Source organism: Sebastes fasciatus, chromosome 14 (assembly GCF_043250625.1).
Source record: "Sebastes fasciatus isolate fSebFas1 chromosome 14, fSebFas1.pri, whole genome shotgun sequence".
NCBI lineage: Eukaryota > Metazoa > Chordata > Actinopteri > Perciformes > Sebastidae > Sebastes > Sebastes fasciatus.
Window position 1 is genome coordinate 6,269,588 of NC_133808.1, and position 17,430 is coordinate 6,287,017.

Sequence of the window (17,430 nt, forward strand, 5' to 3'; positions counted from 1 at the left end):
GGTTTTAAGTAATTATAATTGAAATTTTTATGGTTAAGTGTAAAGCTAGGTTTTGTTTATTTTAGTATTTTTGTCTGTAATCACTGCCTTTGAGTTATTTACGAGTTATTACATACATTCAAATGCAGTTAATCCTTTATAATTAAATCCATTAATAAATCACCGGATTCCATGTCTTTTATTTTGACAACTTCCATGTCTTTTATTTTGACAACTTCCGCTTGCGTGCAGAATCCGTCTCTAGTATAAAAAGAGGCCGCCGCCTTTACTTCGTCCCATTTCCTCAGTGCAGAGACAACAGAGAGGGAGACTGAGAGCTATCTATCGATACAGAGGCTGCATCCCAAAACTCTAAATTGCATCCCTGTTTCCCTCACTTGCGTCTCATCCTTGCGTCTTAGTCCCTCCCACCAGGGAAGCATGGAGAGACGCAAGGAAACCATGCGAGGAGAGAGGAAACGAGGAAATACGATTTAAGCAACATGGGACGGTCGTTTCCTCTGAAGCGTCACGTGAAGCGACGTCCGTTTCTGATGACAGCAGCAGCTGATCACAGCTGGATCAGCTGTCAGTCAACTTTAACAGCTGTTTGTGTCTGAACTGTAGTAATACTAATAAAGACAAGTGCAAGCTGCAGCCTGTATTTCTACTGTGGACTGCTTAGATGCTCAGGAACCATCTCTACTGGCACAATAACTTTACATTATTTATTCATTATTAGCGTCTGTAGTTATTGATATTCTGATTGTGAGTTAATTATTTCATAACCCAGAATATGACTATGGTGTTTTTTGAACACTGTACATTATTTATTAGGCTAAAGGGAAAATGTAAATGATGTAACTCATATCAAACCCGGCGTTCAGGAATCATCAGCCTCATGTGACTGAATGGAAATGAGGATAAATGATGTAAAAGGTGTTTGTTGCTGACAGACAGACTCTCCTTTTCTCTCTGACTTTAATAGTTTCATAAATAAAAGTTAACGGGGGAAATAACAGATCATGAAAAGACAAATCATTCTAATAAATGCAGAAAGTTATTTTAAGTCAGTTTGTCAGGTATTATAAACCCCTCTGACTGTCAGGCTGCTTCACTGACGGTGTGTGAAGCAGAGCTACTGCAGGTCCTTCTGCTGCTGCTCAGAGCTTCAGTTAACACACATTATAACTAGATGGTGAATCAGAAGACAACTAAACTATAAAACGTTTAATCTGTGATCTGTTTTCACTCCGGTATGAAACTCCAGTGATGCTGAGAGGTAAAGTTATCAGATCAGTCTGATCGGCAGCAGCGTCCAATCAGTAACTGATATCCAATAAGGGGGCGTGTCGGTCGGTAAAAGACTTCCGTGCAGGATACACTGGTGTATCCTCGCTCATAGCTCCTCCGGCAAGCCTCCTCGATCCTCGACCCTCGCTCCTCGATGCACAAATAAGAGCTTTGGGATGGTCTTCAAAATGGCGCACCAGAACAACTTCCGGTTCAAGCGAGGATCGAGGAGCGAGGAAACGAAAATTAAGAGCTTTGGGACGCACCCAAAGACTGAACGAGTGAAAGTGAGAGACTGAGAGAGACCGACTTTTGACCGACTGACCCCTGAGCTAATTTAGCTCCTTTCCGACGTCTGTACGCACGGTAAGTTATGAGGCCGGCGCTAGCTTGTTAGCATGCTAACTTCTGTATTTCTGTAACAAAATGTGCATGTAAAGTTATGTAAAGATATGTATGTATGTATGTAAACAACTATTGCTTCGCACGTCTTGTCGTGCTGTTACTATAACGTTAGTTAGCTGTTAGCCTCCTGGAGGAGGCCTGTTTGCTAAACGGAGCTAAGAGCTAACTTAGCTAGGAACAAAGAACTCGGCTCCTGATTGGACGAGCGTTTTCCCGCCGTTGGCTGCTGCTCTCCGCTTTCAAACCTGAACCTGTATGGAAACTTACAACAGAGTTTTTATTCAGAGTAATGCATTGTTACAGTCAACATGTAGAGTTAAAGCGGTTAAAGTACTTCTTTCATAGTTTGGAGTTAAAAGAAAAGTTTTCTCAACCATTAACCGACAGAGTTTTGACTCGCTAACTTAGCGGTAGCTTAGCAGCCACGGTGCTGCGTGTGTTGTTAGCATCTGTGTTGTTAACTGTGAAGGCCTGGTTGTGTATATTTGCTTTTTTTAAGCTGGTGCATTCAGAATGTGATGCTAAGCTAGCGCTAGCTTAGCGTTAGCTTAGCAGCCACGGTGCTGCGTGTGTTGTTAGCATCTGCAACCTAAACAGCCTGCAATAAGGTTTTCTTGGTTGATGCATCAAATTTGAGTATACTTGTGTTCAAAAATGATTTATTGCTTAGCTATAGTTGGTGTCTAAAGATATAATTAATATATTTAATAATATTTTCACACATCCATGTATTGAGGGAAATGTCATGCTGTGTTTATGAGCTACATGTTTACAGTTGTGTAGCTTGGAATAGGCAAAGCCTAGCTATAACACCCAATAGTAAATGTTTTTCAACCTAAACAGCCTGCAATAAGGTTTTTTTGGTTGATGCATCAAATTTGAGTATACTTGTGTTCAAAAATGATTTATTGCTTAGCTATAGTTGGTGTCTAAAGATATAATTGTAGGCTAAAAGTTTCTTGTAATGTCATTATTAATCAGTTGTGCCTACATACTTTTAGATGCCTCGCGGCAAGTCGTACCGGCGTTCTGAGGCTGCCAAGATGCGGATGGCCGAGCGACGCACTGTGGCTTTCCCACCTCAGCAGCCTGGCACCGCCAGTTCTGCACGTAAGTAGCCAAACATTTTTTCGTTAAATGTTTAAGGTGTCTATTGTCGTTGCATGATAATTTATGATTTTTAAAGGTCCATTAACTTTTATCTTGGTGTCTTTGTCTGTTTATAAATAGGCCGCGGTACAGGTTACCGTCACGCTGTGCTCCAGTGGCCAATTTCCCCCTTCACTGGGCGGAAACCGACTGTGGGACATCAGCAGAGGGCTGCTGCCTCCCAGAGAACCCTGGCAAAGCGTCAGGTTTGTGTTTTTTGCTATGCATATACAGTATGTCCATCCATCCAGTATGTCCATCCATCCATCTTTAACCGCTTATCCGGGATCGGGTCGCGGGGGCAACAGCTCCAGCAGGGGACCCCAAACTTCCCTTTCCCGGGCCACATTAACCAGCTCTGACTGGGGGATCCCGAGGCGTTCCCAGGCCAGAGTAGAGATATAATCTCTCCACCTAGTCCTGGGTCTTCCCCGTGGTCTCCTCCCAGCTGGTCGTGCCTGGAACACCTCCCAAGGGAGGCGCCCAGGAGGCATCCGTGCTAGATGCCCGAACCACCTCAACTGGCTCCTTTCGACGCAATATACAGTATGTGTTGTTTGGAATTGTTTCTTGTACAATTTGAGTCGCTGAACAGCGACAATGTTTTTGCATACGTTTGTAGTATATAGTAAACTGTGAAACAATGAATGGTACATGGTTATATTTTGTTTGAAGTTCATTGAACTTTTTTTTTTTGCCTAGGTTGAGGCAGCAACGAGTTTTGTGGAGGTGCCTTCCAGGATCGCATCTACCAGTTCTCTCCAAGCGGTGGTTCCGGACGAGGTATATCACAAATGTTTTTGTTTTTAATGGTGCATTCAAAGCTATGTCATTGCCATTGTTAATGTAGTATAAATTCAATTCTTTAATTGTTTTTCTTTTGCTGTATGTTTCTAGGTGAAGGCAACACCCAGCGTGGAGGTGTCTGCAAGGCGATCCCCTGCCGTGCCTGAGCCTGAGCCTGAGCCTGAGCCTGAGCCTGAGCCTGAGCCTGAGGAGGTAGATGCTCTTTGTGTGAATATTATTGTGAAGAGTTACACTCGACGTGAACATTTAAAGAAACATCAGTGGATTCCATCATCTGAACATGAAGGTTTTCTCATCCAAATGCTGTGTATATTGTGTACCTGGATCGTCTGAACCTGAAAAAATGATATTTCAATAATATTGATACTGCATGCAACTTGAGTCGTCACCTGTTATTATTGCTTTAATTCTTCCATCAAAGCACACACACACACACACACACACACACACACACACACACAGTGGTGCTAGAAGTATTCAGATCTTGTAAATCAAGTGGATGTGTACATATGCATGTTTCTAGTTAGTTTTTTTATATATACTCTTTAAGGGTCCTTGACTGATGAGGAAATTCTCTAGTTGAGACATTTAATCTTCATTGGACGTGTCAGTGTGTAGCATTTAGGGGCATCTATTGGCAGAATTGGAATATAATATTAATAACTATGTTTTCTTTTAGTGTATAATCACCTGAAACTAAGAATCGTTGTGTTTTCGTTACCTTAGAATGAGCCGTTTTTATCTATATAGGGAGCGGATCCTCTCCATGGAGCCGGCCGCCATCGTAGGTCTCCGACACGCTCGGCACACGGGAGAAGCTTCAGTCGGTTGCAATCTGCAACCTCAACCGCTAGATGCCGTCAAATCCTACACACTGCTCCTTTAATGAAAGGACCCATATTATTCCGATTTATATATTTTAATTATTTTCAATTTACATATGGTGTGTTTTGTATAACTTGCACAATAATTTCAAATAGTTTTCTCACTTTTTCCAAACCAAACTACAGGGTTTTACCTTCTTTTGAATTCCTTTGTTCTACTTTCCAGGCAAATGACTTCAGTGTCATTCGACTACAGTATGGTAGTTATGATTTGTGTTTATACATCAACCCCTGAGGACAAAACAATAAACAAGATGCACTTATGGTTGGTTATATACAGTACATTCCTTAGACTTTATATATTAAAGTGGCAAAGGATGGATATCCATACTGTCCCATCAGTCAATGTTTACTTCAGTCTCAGGCGTGTATACATTGGACGTGATGATGATGCACTTTGCTTGTCAGCATCATATAATCATCCTTTTTATATACAGTATTTCATCCATTTGTTGTATTTAAATACAGTATGGCATTAAAGAAGATTGATGATATTAAAGCAGCAGTGGTTAGAAATGGATATGAAATATGATTAAAAACGTATTTTTATAAAAAAACATCACTATATCCTGACAGTAGTACATGAAACAGGTAATCTGAAAAGAAAATTGTGTGCCTCGGTGTCCTCCGGTGCTCCTAACAGCATCTGCATGATTTCACAGACTGGAGGAAAACAACCAATCAGAGCCGAGCTGGAGCCTTGCCTCAACTAGGCAACGTTGATCAATTAAACTTTCTCATTCTACAGCTAAACCGTACACTACAAGACGTTTATGAAAACATTTGAGGAGAGAAATAGACATTACAGTACCAGAATATTGATTCACATTTGATCAGTGCTGCCTAGTTTGACAGTTTGATTGGGGTTCATGAATGATTGACAGCTGCCTCCCGTTGAATGAACAGCCAATAGGAACGCTCTCTCTCTCTGAAATGACCTGTGATTGGTCAAAGTCTCCCGTCACGGGCTAGATTTTCTAAAACCTGAAAACAGAGCCATGAGGAGGAGCAGAGGTCTAGTTTTCTCTCAGAACACTTGAATTACAATATGCCTAAATCTTATTATGGTATGTTTGCCCAATGATGCCAAAAACATTCTGCCACTTAAAGGTCCCATTTTGTAAAAAGTGAGATTTTTTAAATTTTTTATTATAAAGCAGGTTTAAGTTATATATAAATACTGTTAAACTATCAAAACCCTCAATCCACAGAGAAATACACACAGCCCGTATTCAGACACTGCGTTTGAAACAAGCCGTCAGGATTTCTGTCCATTTGTGATGTCACAAATATACAATATATATGTAATATAGACCATTACACGGTTTTAAACGTAAACATTCTAAATATGTCCCAGTTTATTTCCTGTTCCGGTGAATGTAAATGACATCAGCTGACAGGAAGTAAACATGGACCCAAACTGTTGCCTGGCAACGCAATTCCGTTGAAATTAGCTAAAACGGAGCGTTTCAGACAGGGTGAATACAGGTATACTCAGGCAGACAGTATGAGGAAAATAATATATATTTTTTTAACATTACAGCATGTAAACATGTTCTAGTAGAAACACAAAATACAAGTATGAACCTGAAAATGAGCACGATATGGGACCTTTAAAGCCTGAGGAGGTGCAGAAGTCTAGTTTTCTCTCAGAACACTTGAATTACAATATGCTGAAAGGTTATTATGGTATGTTTGCCCAATGATGCCAAAAATATCCTGTCACTTTAAGTTGACATCTATTAATCGTTTATACAATAAAACATCACAAAACAGAAGTTTTTGCCCAATGATGCAAAAAATATTCTGCCTACTGCAGGTTTAAATGTTCAAATGCATTTTATCCAGCATATACATATAGTGCATGTGTCAATAATTTTGAGAGATTATTTGGAATAAAGATAAAAAAAATGCAAATTAATTTCTTAATATTTTAAATCAATCTTCAGTTGTCTACAGTGACTGTTATGATCAATATTAAGGCTGTATTTAAATGTGACTGTTCCATTGTTTATTTTATGTAATTTGTGTCGGCTGAAGTCTGGCTCGTCTGTCTGGAATCCTCTTAAAGGGGACGCGTCTCTGTCTGCAGGAACACATCACATCAGATCACATCAGATGGGAAGAAGATCCTCTAGAAATGCTCCCCAAACTCCAGGGCCTGGATAAACCGGCAGGACTCAGACTGTAGCTGTGAGGGCTGCAGGCTCCACTAAACACGATCAGTGTGAATGTCTGCAGAGGCTCATGTTGTTTTTCTGCAGCTCTGCATGTCATAATGCTTCACATAAAATATGAAAACAATTGGCCACATGGTGGCGCTATATACATTTTCAAGGCCAGCCCCCTCACACCATAAGTCCCATCAATTAGAAATTTGACAGACATGTGCTGCTGATGGTGCTCTACAAAAAAGTCTCTTGGACCACGACAGTCCACTGACTAGATATTCCGCCATGTTGAATTCTTTGAAAAACACATTTTTGACATCTCCTCCTAAACCGTAGGTCTGATTGCTGGCATATTTTCTGCGAATCATTATTGGACCAGGCTCAGCAAAAGTTGCATAAAGCTTGTTGACACGTCATTGCGTTGGCAAGATATTGACCATGAACTGTAAGAGGGCGGGGCTCAGCACATCAATAGACTTAACTTCATAAGCCTTTGGGCCATCATCTCCAAACTTGTAGGATATGTTCAGGAGAGTACCTGAAACATCCCCTGAAAGTTTCACATATATCGACCACTAGGCACTGCTGAGTTTGGCTTTTAGTTAGTGGTGAAGAGGAGAGATGAAAACACACAGAGGTAAATGAGGCTGCTCTTCATACAGAGGTGTCCTTTATCAGCCATCAGGGCATGTGTGTGTTCAGCAACACGTGAGTAGAGTGTTACACTTGGTGTCTTGAGTTTAAATTGATAGCATAAAGTCGGTTGGTAACAGTAGACACTTAGATGTGTAGGATGCTCTGAATGACACTCTGATGGGATTAGTATTGAAGTGTCTACAATGACGTTGTTTTGCCCCGCCACTTTCTAATGACAACATAACAGTAAAATACGCATCAAACTTAGATCAAGGGTTAGGAGGAAATAGACAAAAACTGTGTTTACTGTAGTCTATGTAAAGACAGTGACCCAAAATTATACATATATATATATATATATATATATATATATATATATATATATATATATATATATATATATATATATATATATATATATATATATACATACATTTATATATATACACACATATATATATATATATATATATACACACACACAAAGACACACATATATATATATATGTGTGTGTGTGTGTGTGTATATATATGTTTATATTTATATACACATGTATATATATGTGTGTATATATAAATATATATGTGTGTGTGCGTGAGTTGTATGTTTGTGTTATGTCATTGGAGGGATAAATAGTGGGTCTCCTCTCTGATCCACACACCGGAACTGATGGGGGCGGTAGTGCGCCAGTAAGCTGGATGTCAGCCGCCGTTAAAAGAGGAGAAGAAGCAGAAGAAGTTCGTCATTTGTTGTTTGGAGTTTGCACCGTAAGTAGTGTTTTTCTGACTGTCTTTGTAAAAGCCTGTTTTCTGCCTCAAAGCAAAACCACAATAGTAAACATTTAGTGCATCTCCCTATTAACGGGTAACGTTAACTAATGCAAACAGGAATGCGCGTGAATTGGCGTCGTAATGAAGTTAGGACGTAGTTGTAACGTGAAGGCTCCCGGTAAACAGTGAGCTCTGTTGAAAGTAGAACGGCGGAGGGATAAAGCGGTGATGCGCATGTTGTTAACAAGGTGGGACTTAAAAAGTTGTTGTTGTCTTGGTGCAGAGAGCCTCCGTGTTATTATGATGTTACCTATATAGAGTAGAAGCGCAACGTAACTGGTTACACTCGTTAGCTGACGTTAATCTGAAGTTAGACAGCCCCCTCAGATAACACACGGCGTTGTTGAGCGGTAGGTCTATATCCCAGACATTACGGTAAGATGTGTTGGTGGCGCTGTGTTCAGCACAGTGAAGCAGGGAAGCCGCTGTTTAAACTACCAAAGAAGAAGAAAGCAGCCGTTTATTTTGCTTTCACTAAAGAAAACAACATTCCTTTACCTCCCATGTGATGTTTTCATATAGTTTCATATCACCAGCTAGCGTTAATAAATGCCGTTGCAAGCGGCAGTTTGCGTTTGTGAAAGGCGCTCCATCCGCCTCACTTTCATAATGATCCGAAAATACTTTCACACTTCTCAGCGGGTGGTTTGGCTGGCCCGCAACCTGAAGTGAAATTAGTGTCCACTAATATTCTCAGTGACACAATGAGGTTTTCTACTGTCAACCTGAAGTGAAATTAGTGTGTGATAGTGGACACGTTCCTTTTAATTATAATCTGAATTTAGAGGGAAGATAGCCCATATATGAGATTTTTAAAGGGCTTTAACTTTGAAATTCTACATCAGAATGTTTTGGTGCTGTCTGAGTGATACTTTAAGGTGCTCTACTATTATTCTGAAGTGAAATGAGTCTGTGATAGTGGACATTGTGTTTTTTTAATTCTATCTATCCTAAGTGAATTTAGGCACATAGTAGAAACATGAAGGTGCTGAGGGTGAGGTGGTATACTGTCATTTAGAAGTCAGATCAGTCTTTGGAAATGTATTCTTTAATATTAAGTTTCACTAAGTATTTACACAAGTGGAATAACATTTTTCTCTGAGCTACATTTTGGAGGTGGTTGTTTTACTTTTAAATTATCATTAATGTCATTTAGTATTTCACATGTATTTATTTTGTTTCATGTATTTATTTTTTACTTATTTGTGTATGTATTTGTTTAAATAATTATTCATTAATGAATTTATTAATGACAAAGTGACTGAACTCTTGAATGAATCTGAATGGCTCATCATTTATCAGAACGGTGCTTTTATTTTAAAGTCAGTTCCTACACGCTCTTACGGTGATGCCTAGGATATACACGTACCGCAAAACAATGTGGGGGCTGGCGTGACTGTGTTTCGATGTGGAGGCTGGCGTGATTGAATGGGTCTGGAATATCAAGCTAATAAACTATCATAAGCACAGCATTACCGAGCCACGGTTAGTTTATGAACACATGAGCAGTTAGTGCTAGGCACTATTCAGTCATCAGCCTGCATTAGCTTGGTAGGGAAGCTAACGTTAGCTACTGTCTAACCTTAGCCAGCCAACATGACCAACACTTAAGATATTCACCTAACATTACATTCATTCTGCAGCAGATAATGTTGTCGGTACCTGTTACAAACAGGCTCGGTAAGGAACGTGCTGACAAATTCGGTGTATTTGCTGAGCTATAGCATTTTTTTTATAGATTGAATGCCTTTTAAGTACCATATCCAAGTATGTGCATGTGTGTTGCCACAAACAGCCAGCTTTTCTGATGGAACTGTGGCATTTGATACATAGGTTAACAGACTGACTTAAGCTAGGGAGAAGAATAAAGACATAAGCGTGAAATCAGATGGAAATTGAATTGTTTGAATGGGTTGCTACTGTCAATGAAATTGCAAGGCTAACATTACTTCTGGATTATTGAAAAAATATAGAGGTGAAGTGGGTTTTACATTGCATGAAAGCACAAAATTGCGTTTTACTAATTTTCTCTCCAAGTGAGGAGGCAGTCTCCAGACAGTCTGAGTTGTTAAAAAGGAATTGTGCCAACATGTGATTTATTTTTACAGATGCCAAATCAAAAAAAAAACACAAACGAGCTGATGCTGCGAAGAGGGCATGGGCAATCAGGAAGGCTTCAATGGTGGGTGATGCAGAGTCAATATATTCTTAAAGAGATGTCTTTATTTTGCTGACTTTGATTTTGCATAAAACCCCTTTAGACAAATATTGGAGTGGACGTTGCTAAAATCCCATGAGTGTTCTTTAATGTTGAAAACAGAAGATCCTGCACAATGCTCTTGCTCATTAGCACAATTTATGCATCGTACTAAAGGTTAGGTCCCTCTGGACTGTTTTACAAACGTCTTACAACATTGATCTTATATAAACTTCACACAACAATATCATGTATGTTATAGACACGTTAGACTTGTTTCCAGTGAGATATAGTGAGTTAATATAGTGACTTTGAGATATGTATAAATTGTAATTCTGTTCTGAATTCTCTCTTTTTTTTAAAAACAATTGTAATATGTTTTAGAGGCCCCCTACAGCCAGTGTTACTTTCTGTTTTTTGGTTAACATTCATTTTCAAACAGAGAATGGGGGTGTGGTCAATAAAATTAAACAACTGTAATGAAAAAAAAACAATAACAGTATCGATGAACAGAACCGATAAGGAGTGTCGATAAGAGTAGTAGTATCGATAAAATGCTAACAATACCCATCTTGCTGAATGAGTTATCAATCATAACTGGAAAAATGGAATTACACCTCTTGCATAACCACAATGTTTCAAATATTCTTTAGTCTTTAAAGGGCACTAGATTTTAAGAAGTCCCTCTGCATGACTGCAGAAGGTCCACACAATTTAAATGTTTTTGTATTAAATCAGCAACTTAACTAGTTGACAAAATACTTACCAGTAGTTGACAAAGAAATGCTTAAGCTGATGGCAGTCATAGACTAGGTATTAAACATCTTACATTTATGTTGATGTTTAGTTGTCCGTATGGATCTGAAAATGTTAACTATTTACTAAGGAGTGTGTGCGTGTGCGTGCCTCCCTCCCTCCCTCCTCTCTGTGTCCGTCTGTCACTCTCTTAGGATCCAAACCTGAACCAGGAGGCTGAGCCAGGAGTGGAGGAGGGTCCAGCTGATGCTGGCTCTCAGGGCTCTGGCCAATTGACAACCATAAAGGGCTCTGGTAGGAACCTATTGTTTTTGTCAGTATTATTCTTTTTCTGCTGGAATATCGCGTTTTTGGGACCTTAGCCATCCCCAAAAACTCACCAAAAGTGGAGTATGCGTCAGAACTGGTGGGAAATTCAATGTTCTGGAGTGACTGGGCTCGGGTTTCTCCAGGGGGCTCCATAGCGCCCCCTAACGTACGCAGTTTTTCCGAGAAAGTTTCTTCGATCTTCACGAAATTCAAGTATGTCATTGCTCACGCCCTCATACCTGGATTAAATGATTTTGAGATTTCTTCGGCCAACAGGAAGTCAGCCATGTTGGACTTCCTGCGTGATTTTAGAATTTACGAACGCATATTTGAAGACTTTAGGATGCACAAAAATTTATGAAACTTTACACGCACATCCAAACTAGTAATTACTTTATTTTAGTGGTGAAATTTTGCTTGGGTGTGGCATTTTGGCTCTCTAGCGCCCCCTTATGTCTTTTAGATTTTGAACATACCTTGAGGTACTCGAAAACTCATGAAATTTGGCAAAATGATAGACACCTGTGAACTTTATGTAAATGTATAGCCATTAGGCTCAGTGTGTTTTGCCGGCTCTATAACGCGTTGAAATTTTAACTTTGTCAAAGTTGATCCGATATTCATGAAATTTGGTATGCATATCCCACTCATCATTTGAAACATATTCCTCATTGGGTTTCATTAGCTCCGCCCACCCAGAAGTCGGCCATATTGGATTTCATGTCATTTTTAGCGTTTTATAGGCCGCGTACTTTAACGAACTCCTCCTACAGATTTGATAAGATCGATTTGAAATTTGGTCAGGACCATCTTAAGACCTTGAGGATGAAAAGTTATTAAAATCGGGAGTTTTCACTTAACGACCTGACCGTGGCGTGGCGGCCATTTTGAGCCATTCGCCATGAAATGGAAAAATTGATATCCGCGCTCCGGTTTCACCTACAAGTACAAAATTTGGTAGACAGATGTAAGATGTGGAGAGAAACAAAAAAGCCTCTTGGAGGTGTGCCCAAAACTCAACAGGAAGTCAGCCATATTTAATTTTATGTGCGATTTTGCCCATTTTTCGCCCATTTCTGGGGGGTTTTGTAGGCCGCGTACTTTAACGAACTCCTCCTGCAGATTCAATAAGATCGATTTGAAATTTGGTCAGGACCATCTTAAGACCTTGAGGATGAAAAGTTATTAAAATGGTGAGTTTTCACTTAACGACCTGACCGTAGCGTGGCGGCCATTTTGAGCCATTCGCCATGAAACAGGCAGTTATTGTAACTCAACTGTACATAGTCCGATCTGCCCCAAATCTCTCAGGTATGATGGTGGTCCAGTACTGATGACATGTATATGAAAAAATATACTCATAGCCCCGCCCCAAGATGTTAGCCCCGCCCCCTTTCATATCTCATGAACCGTTTATAGTAGAGTCTTGTGGGAGGTGTCATATCACTCAGCAGAGAGTGCCTGTTTCATTGGTGAAGGTTATCCCCGCCCCCTACACATTAGCCCCGCCCTCTTTCATAACTCATGAACCGTTTGTCGTAGAGTCTTGTGGGAGGTGTCATATCACTCAGCAGAGAGTGCCTGTTTCATTGGTGAAGGTTATGCCCGCCCCCTACACATTAGCCCCGCCCCCTTTCATAACTCATGATCCGTTTGTCGTAGAGTCTTGTGGGAGGTGTCATATCACTCAGCAGAGAGTGCCTGTTTCATTGGTGAAGGTTATGCCCGCCCCCTACACATTAGCCACACCCCCCTTCATAACTCGTGAACCGCTTGTCGTAGAGCCTTGCGGCAGGCGTCGTGGCGCTCGTCAGAGTTTCGGCTTCACGGTGCCCGGCCGCGTCGGTCGGCGTCCCGCCAGCATCCCCGACGCGCAAGTAGGGGCGAGGGCCCGTTCATCGCTGCTTGCAGCTTTAATTGAGTTTGCGCCGGTTTGTTATTTTTATTTGTCTTATGCTGCGACTCAATTTGCCGTGAGCTGGAATGAGCGAGAAACATGAAATTTCGCACAATAACTGGAAATGATGTGCATGAGCTTCTCAAGCAATATGAGCGCAATCGACCACATGGTGGCGCTGTAATTAACGCCCAAACACGCGATTTTGGAAAGACCACGCCCCTCACACCGTAAGTCTGATTGACTTGAAACTCGACACACATGTCCAGCTCCGTGTGATCTACAAAAAAGCTGCTCAGACCACTAAAGTCCGCTTTACTAGATTTTCCGCCATATTGGATTTTTTGAAAAACACATTTTTTACATCTCCTCCTAAACCGTTGGTCTGATTGCTACCAAATTTTCTATGGATCATTATTGGACTAATGTCATCTAAAGTTGCATAAAGCGTGTTGATACTTCATTGCGTTATGAATCTGTTGACCAACAAACTTTTCAGTGGTCGGAGCTTAGCAGGAAATTGGCCATAATTCATTGACCATTAGTCAAATCATCATAAATCTTGGTAGATATCTTCAGTACGTGTTTGGGAATAGGCGTACCAAAGCATTGTCCGCTTGACCCATAGGGGGCGCCAAAACTGTCAAAAACTTATATCGCAAGATCCGGTGGACAGAATTTTATAAAATTTGGTGCACATACTCTGGGGGCAAGTATTAACACAGATCTGAAGTGTGATATTGATCGGTATATGTGGGCGTGGCCTATTCAGCATTTTATGCTAAATTATGCCTTTGCTCAATTTGCTGTGAGCTGGAACAAGCTAGAGACATGAAACTTGGTACCATAACTGTACATGATGTCATAATGCTTCACATAAAATATGAAAACAATTGGCCACATGGTGGCGCTATAACATTTTTCAAGGCCAGCCCCCTCACACCATAAGTCCCATCGATTAGAAATTCGACAGACATGTGCTGCTGAATGTGATCTACAAAAAAGTCTCTTGGGGTACGTTCCAATGCTCTTAATTTTCGTTTCCTCGCTCCTCGATCCTCGCTTGAACCGGAAGTTGTTCTGGTGCGCCATTTTGAAGACCGTTCCAAAGCCCTTATTTGTGCATCGAGGAGCGAGGAGCGAGGATCGAGGAGGCTTGCCGGAGGAGCGATGAGCGAGGATACACCAGTCCATCCTCCCCGGAAGTCGTGCAGTTTAAAAGCTCCGCCCCCAGTTACATCTGCCAGGCATTTGAACCATGGCGGCGGAGAAACAGTACAAGTGTAAGTGTCCGGTGTTTAATGTTATTTCATCGTTATTCTGTGAAATAATGTGACGTTAATGCAACGTGTTTATATTTATTTCATCCACAGTCCGTTCAGTTATGACATGACAGCACCTCCTAATGTGTGTATTGTAGAGCATCCGTTATTTATCGGACCTTTGTTAGAATATAAGTGTGTTATGCCAGAGCAAAAGTAACGCCACCAGTATTCACATGGCGGACGCGCTGCTTATTTCAAGAAACAACCTATCATTAATTGTTCTTCATATGATGTGAGGAAAATGATGTGTGACATTACTTAATGTTTCCCATTTCTGATATGTATGAAAAATGTGTCATTTAACAGGGACCGACGAAGACACAAAACGTCTTATAACCCAGAGGACACAAAACGACCACCTCTTCACGGGGAAGAGGCACTCGGCAAAGAAGGCGTGGGGGTGAGTTAACTGTTTTACGTCTGTTTTGACCGTGCTATTTCACTGCATTTTGTGGTAATCTATACAATGTCACGCTATCGCAACTGTCCACGTGCCTATTATGTGTGTGCTCTATTTATCATGTGTTATACTTATTATAAATAATCACACTTAAGCTCTTCCCCTCACTTTGCATGTGAGACTCACAGTTGAATATGATCTGACATTGTCACATTAATGAGAGATGCCCTTTTATTAATATTGAACAGAACTATCTTGTGTCTGGGATCAGGGATGCAATAAGTTGACATGTTTTATACTCCACAGGGAAGTCATAAAAATGATGGGCCTGGAGGGAATCCTCACCTCCACGCAGGTCTCTAAAAAATGGGACAATTTAAAACGAAAATACAAGGTGAAATATTGTATTTCTTATGAGCTCAGTTCACTTCCATAAATAAGCATTTGTGGCTATTGTTATTTTACATAATGCCTCACATTGTAGTGTTTTAGTCTGTCTACATATAACTGATAAATCCCTTGTTTGATGTCTTCCAGGAGCTGAGAAATCCACCAACGGGGACGGGGACAGATGAGGGTGAGGCCACGGCAGCCACATGGCCGTGGTTTTCCCTGATGCATGAGTCCATCGGGAGGCGGCCCTCTATCGAGCCCCCAGTCCTGATGGACTCATGTGTCAGGGAAAACCCTGAGCCCGTGGCTGACGTGGCCCCCAGTGGCTCATCATCCAGAGCTGGGTCCGCTACTTGTGGCCAGGCATCTGCGGAGGAAGAGGAATCTGCCCAGCCTGGCACAAGTAGCGGCACCGCGGAGCTGGATGATGAGCCATCCACCTCTACCCGTCCCCCACCCAGAAAGCGGCGGGCTACAAGGGGGGCACTGCTGAATTTCCTTAAGGAGGAGGCAAAAAAAGAGGAGGAGCGCTTCGCTGAAACTCAGCAGACAAACAAGCGTTTTTTAGATTTATTTGAGGACTTGGTCCGAAAATCTTAATTTGTATTTATTTATTTTGTATTATAAAAGCTAAGTTAAGCATTATTTATTGATTTTATCCTAAATGGGAATATTTAATTTGTTGCCCAATATTATTTGTCCTTTTTATTAAACATTTGAAGTTGTTGAAACTATCTTCACTGTACTTCAAGATTCTTGGTTTGACATTTACTTAATTAACAAAGTTTTCACTTCACAAATTCCTTTTCCAGACTAATGTTCCATGGACAGGAGCAGAACAGTGTTATCATTAAGTTTGCAGTCACAGGAAAGCATTTCCTATAACCTTGAAACACCATAGACCTGTCATCATTTTGAACATTTCAGTGCAAACCTAAATAAATTATACAAATAAAAACAAGCAGACAATACAAGATCTAAGTAAACTGGTAGTGAGATGTTGGGAACAAACTGGAATGACAACTTGTTTACTGCACAAAGCACATGTTCATTTATTTCCTTTACAATCCTCAAGCGTCTCGAGATAACTTCTGTTGTGATTTGATGCTGTACTAAATTAAATTGTAGATAATGGCACAACAGAACTCAAACTTAATGGCAACTTAAGAATATACATAACTAAAAGAAAAATAGCTTCAAAGCACACGGCTTATCATACAGTGTGGTGGCCCATGTCCCAGGCCTTCATGTCCCCACAGTCTGCAGGTAGTTGTGATCTTGTAGCTCCACAGGGTGCACACGTGGAGCGGAGAGCAGCCCTGCCAGTCGGTCTCGCTGGCCATGTCCGCATCGTTCCCCCCTCACAGGACGTGGTGGAACCACACCAATGTCCCCAGCATCCTCGATGGGCTCCAGGATGTCCCCCGCTGTGAGGCAAATATTATGCAGCACTGCACAGGCGGTGATGACTGAGGGGACAAAGGTGTGGCCGACCTCCAGAGCCCTGAAGAACAGCATTCTCCGAGTTTTCATCATGCCAAAGGCCCGCTCTATAATAGAACGGGCCTTGGCATGATGCTGGTTGAAGCAGCTCTGTACCCTCCCTCGCAGTGGTTCTCTATATGGGGTGATGATGGCCACAGGTCTTTCCATGCAGGGGTAGCCACCATCACCCAATATATAGTATCCTGCAGAGAATGGGAAAACATAAATTAATAACTTTATAGTAACTGATGAATATTGATACATTGACAACTTATTTAGCCTCACCTGAGGGAGGGTACAGAGCCTCTTTGTAGATCCTGCTGTTCTTCAGGACTCTGGTGTCATGTACAGAGCCAGGATACCCCACAAATGTGTTAATGAAGAGGCCCTTCCCATCACATACTGCCTGCAATTGTATGGATGGGAAGAGCTTTCTGTTGAGGTAATCCTGGCCATTGGGTCCTGTGGGGGTCTTTATGCGGACATGCCAGCCGTGCAAAGGCTTGGCCAACC

The 17,430-nt window shown here is 41.2% G+C and overlaps 1 protein-coding gene and 1 long non-coding RNA gene across 2 annotated transcripts; both read left to right on the top strand.

The window, feature by feature from the left end:
• The first annotated feature begins 1,540 nt into the window (after window positions 1-1,540).
• LOC141782168 (uncharacterized) lies at window positions 1,541-2,973 on the top strand. Its single transcript, XR_012597069.1, has 3 exons — window positions 1,541-1,638; window positions 2,679-2,787; window positions 2,908-2,973. It is a non-coding gene; the product is annotated as an uncharacterized LOC141782168 (long non-coding RNA).
• A 5,124-nt stretch (window positions 2,974-8,097) lies between these two features.
• Window positions 8,098-16,939, top strand: LOC141782184 (uncharacterized). Its single transcript, XM_074658247.1, has 5 exons — window positions 8,098-10,337; window positions 11,303-11,402; window positions 14,946-15,039; window positions 15,346-15,394; window positions 15,577-16,939. Exons 1-5 carry the CDS (start codon window positions 10,335-10,337, stop codon window positions 16,030-16,032), a joined length of 702 nt encoding a protein of 233 aa, XP_074514348.1. The 5' UTR covers window positions 8,098-10,334; the 3' UTR covers window positions 16,033-16,939.
• The last annotated feature ends 491 nt before the right edge of the window (window positions 16,940-17,430 follow it).

Coding starts and splice junctions, on each gene's coding strand:
- LOC141782184 (XM_074658247.1), top strand. Junction 11,403..14,945: donor GACAACCATAAAGGGCTCTG/GTAGGAACCTAT, acceptor GTCATTTAACAG/GGACCGACGAAGACACAAAA. Junction 15,040..15,345: donor TCGGCAAAGAAGGCGTGGGG/GTGAGTTAACTG, acceptor TATACTCCACAG/GGAAGTCATAAAAATGATGG.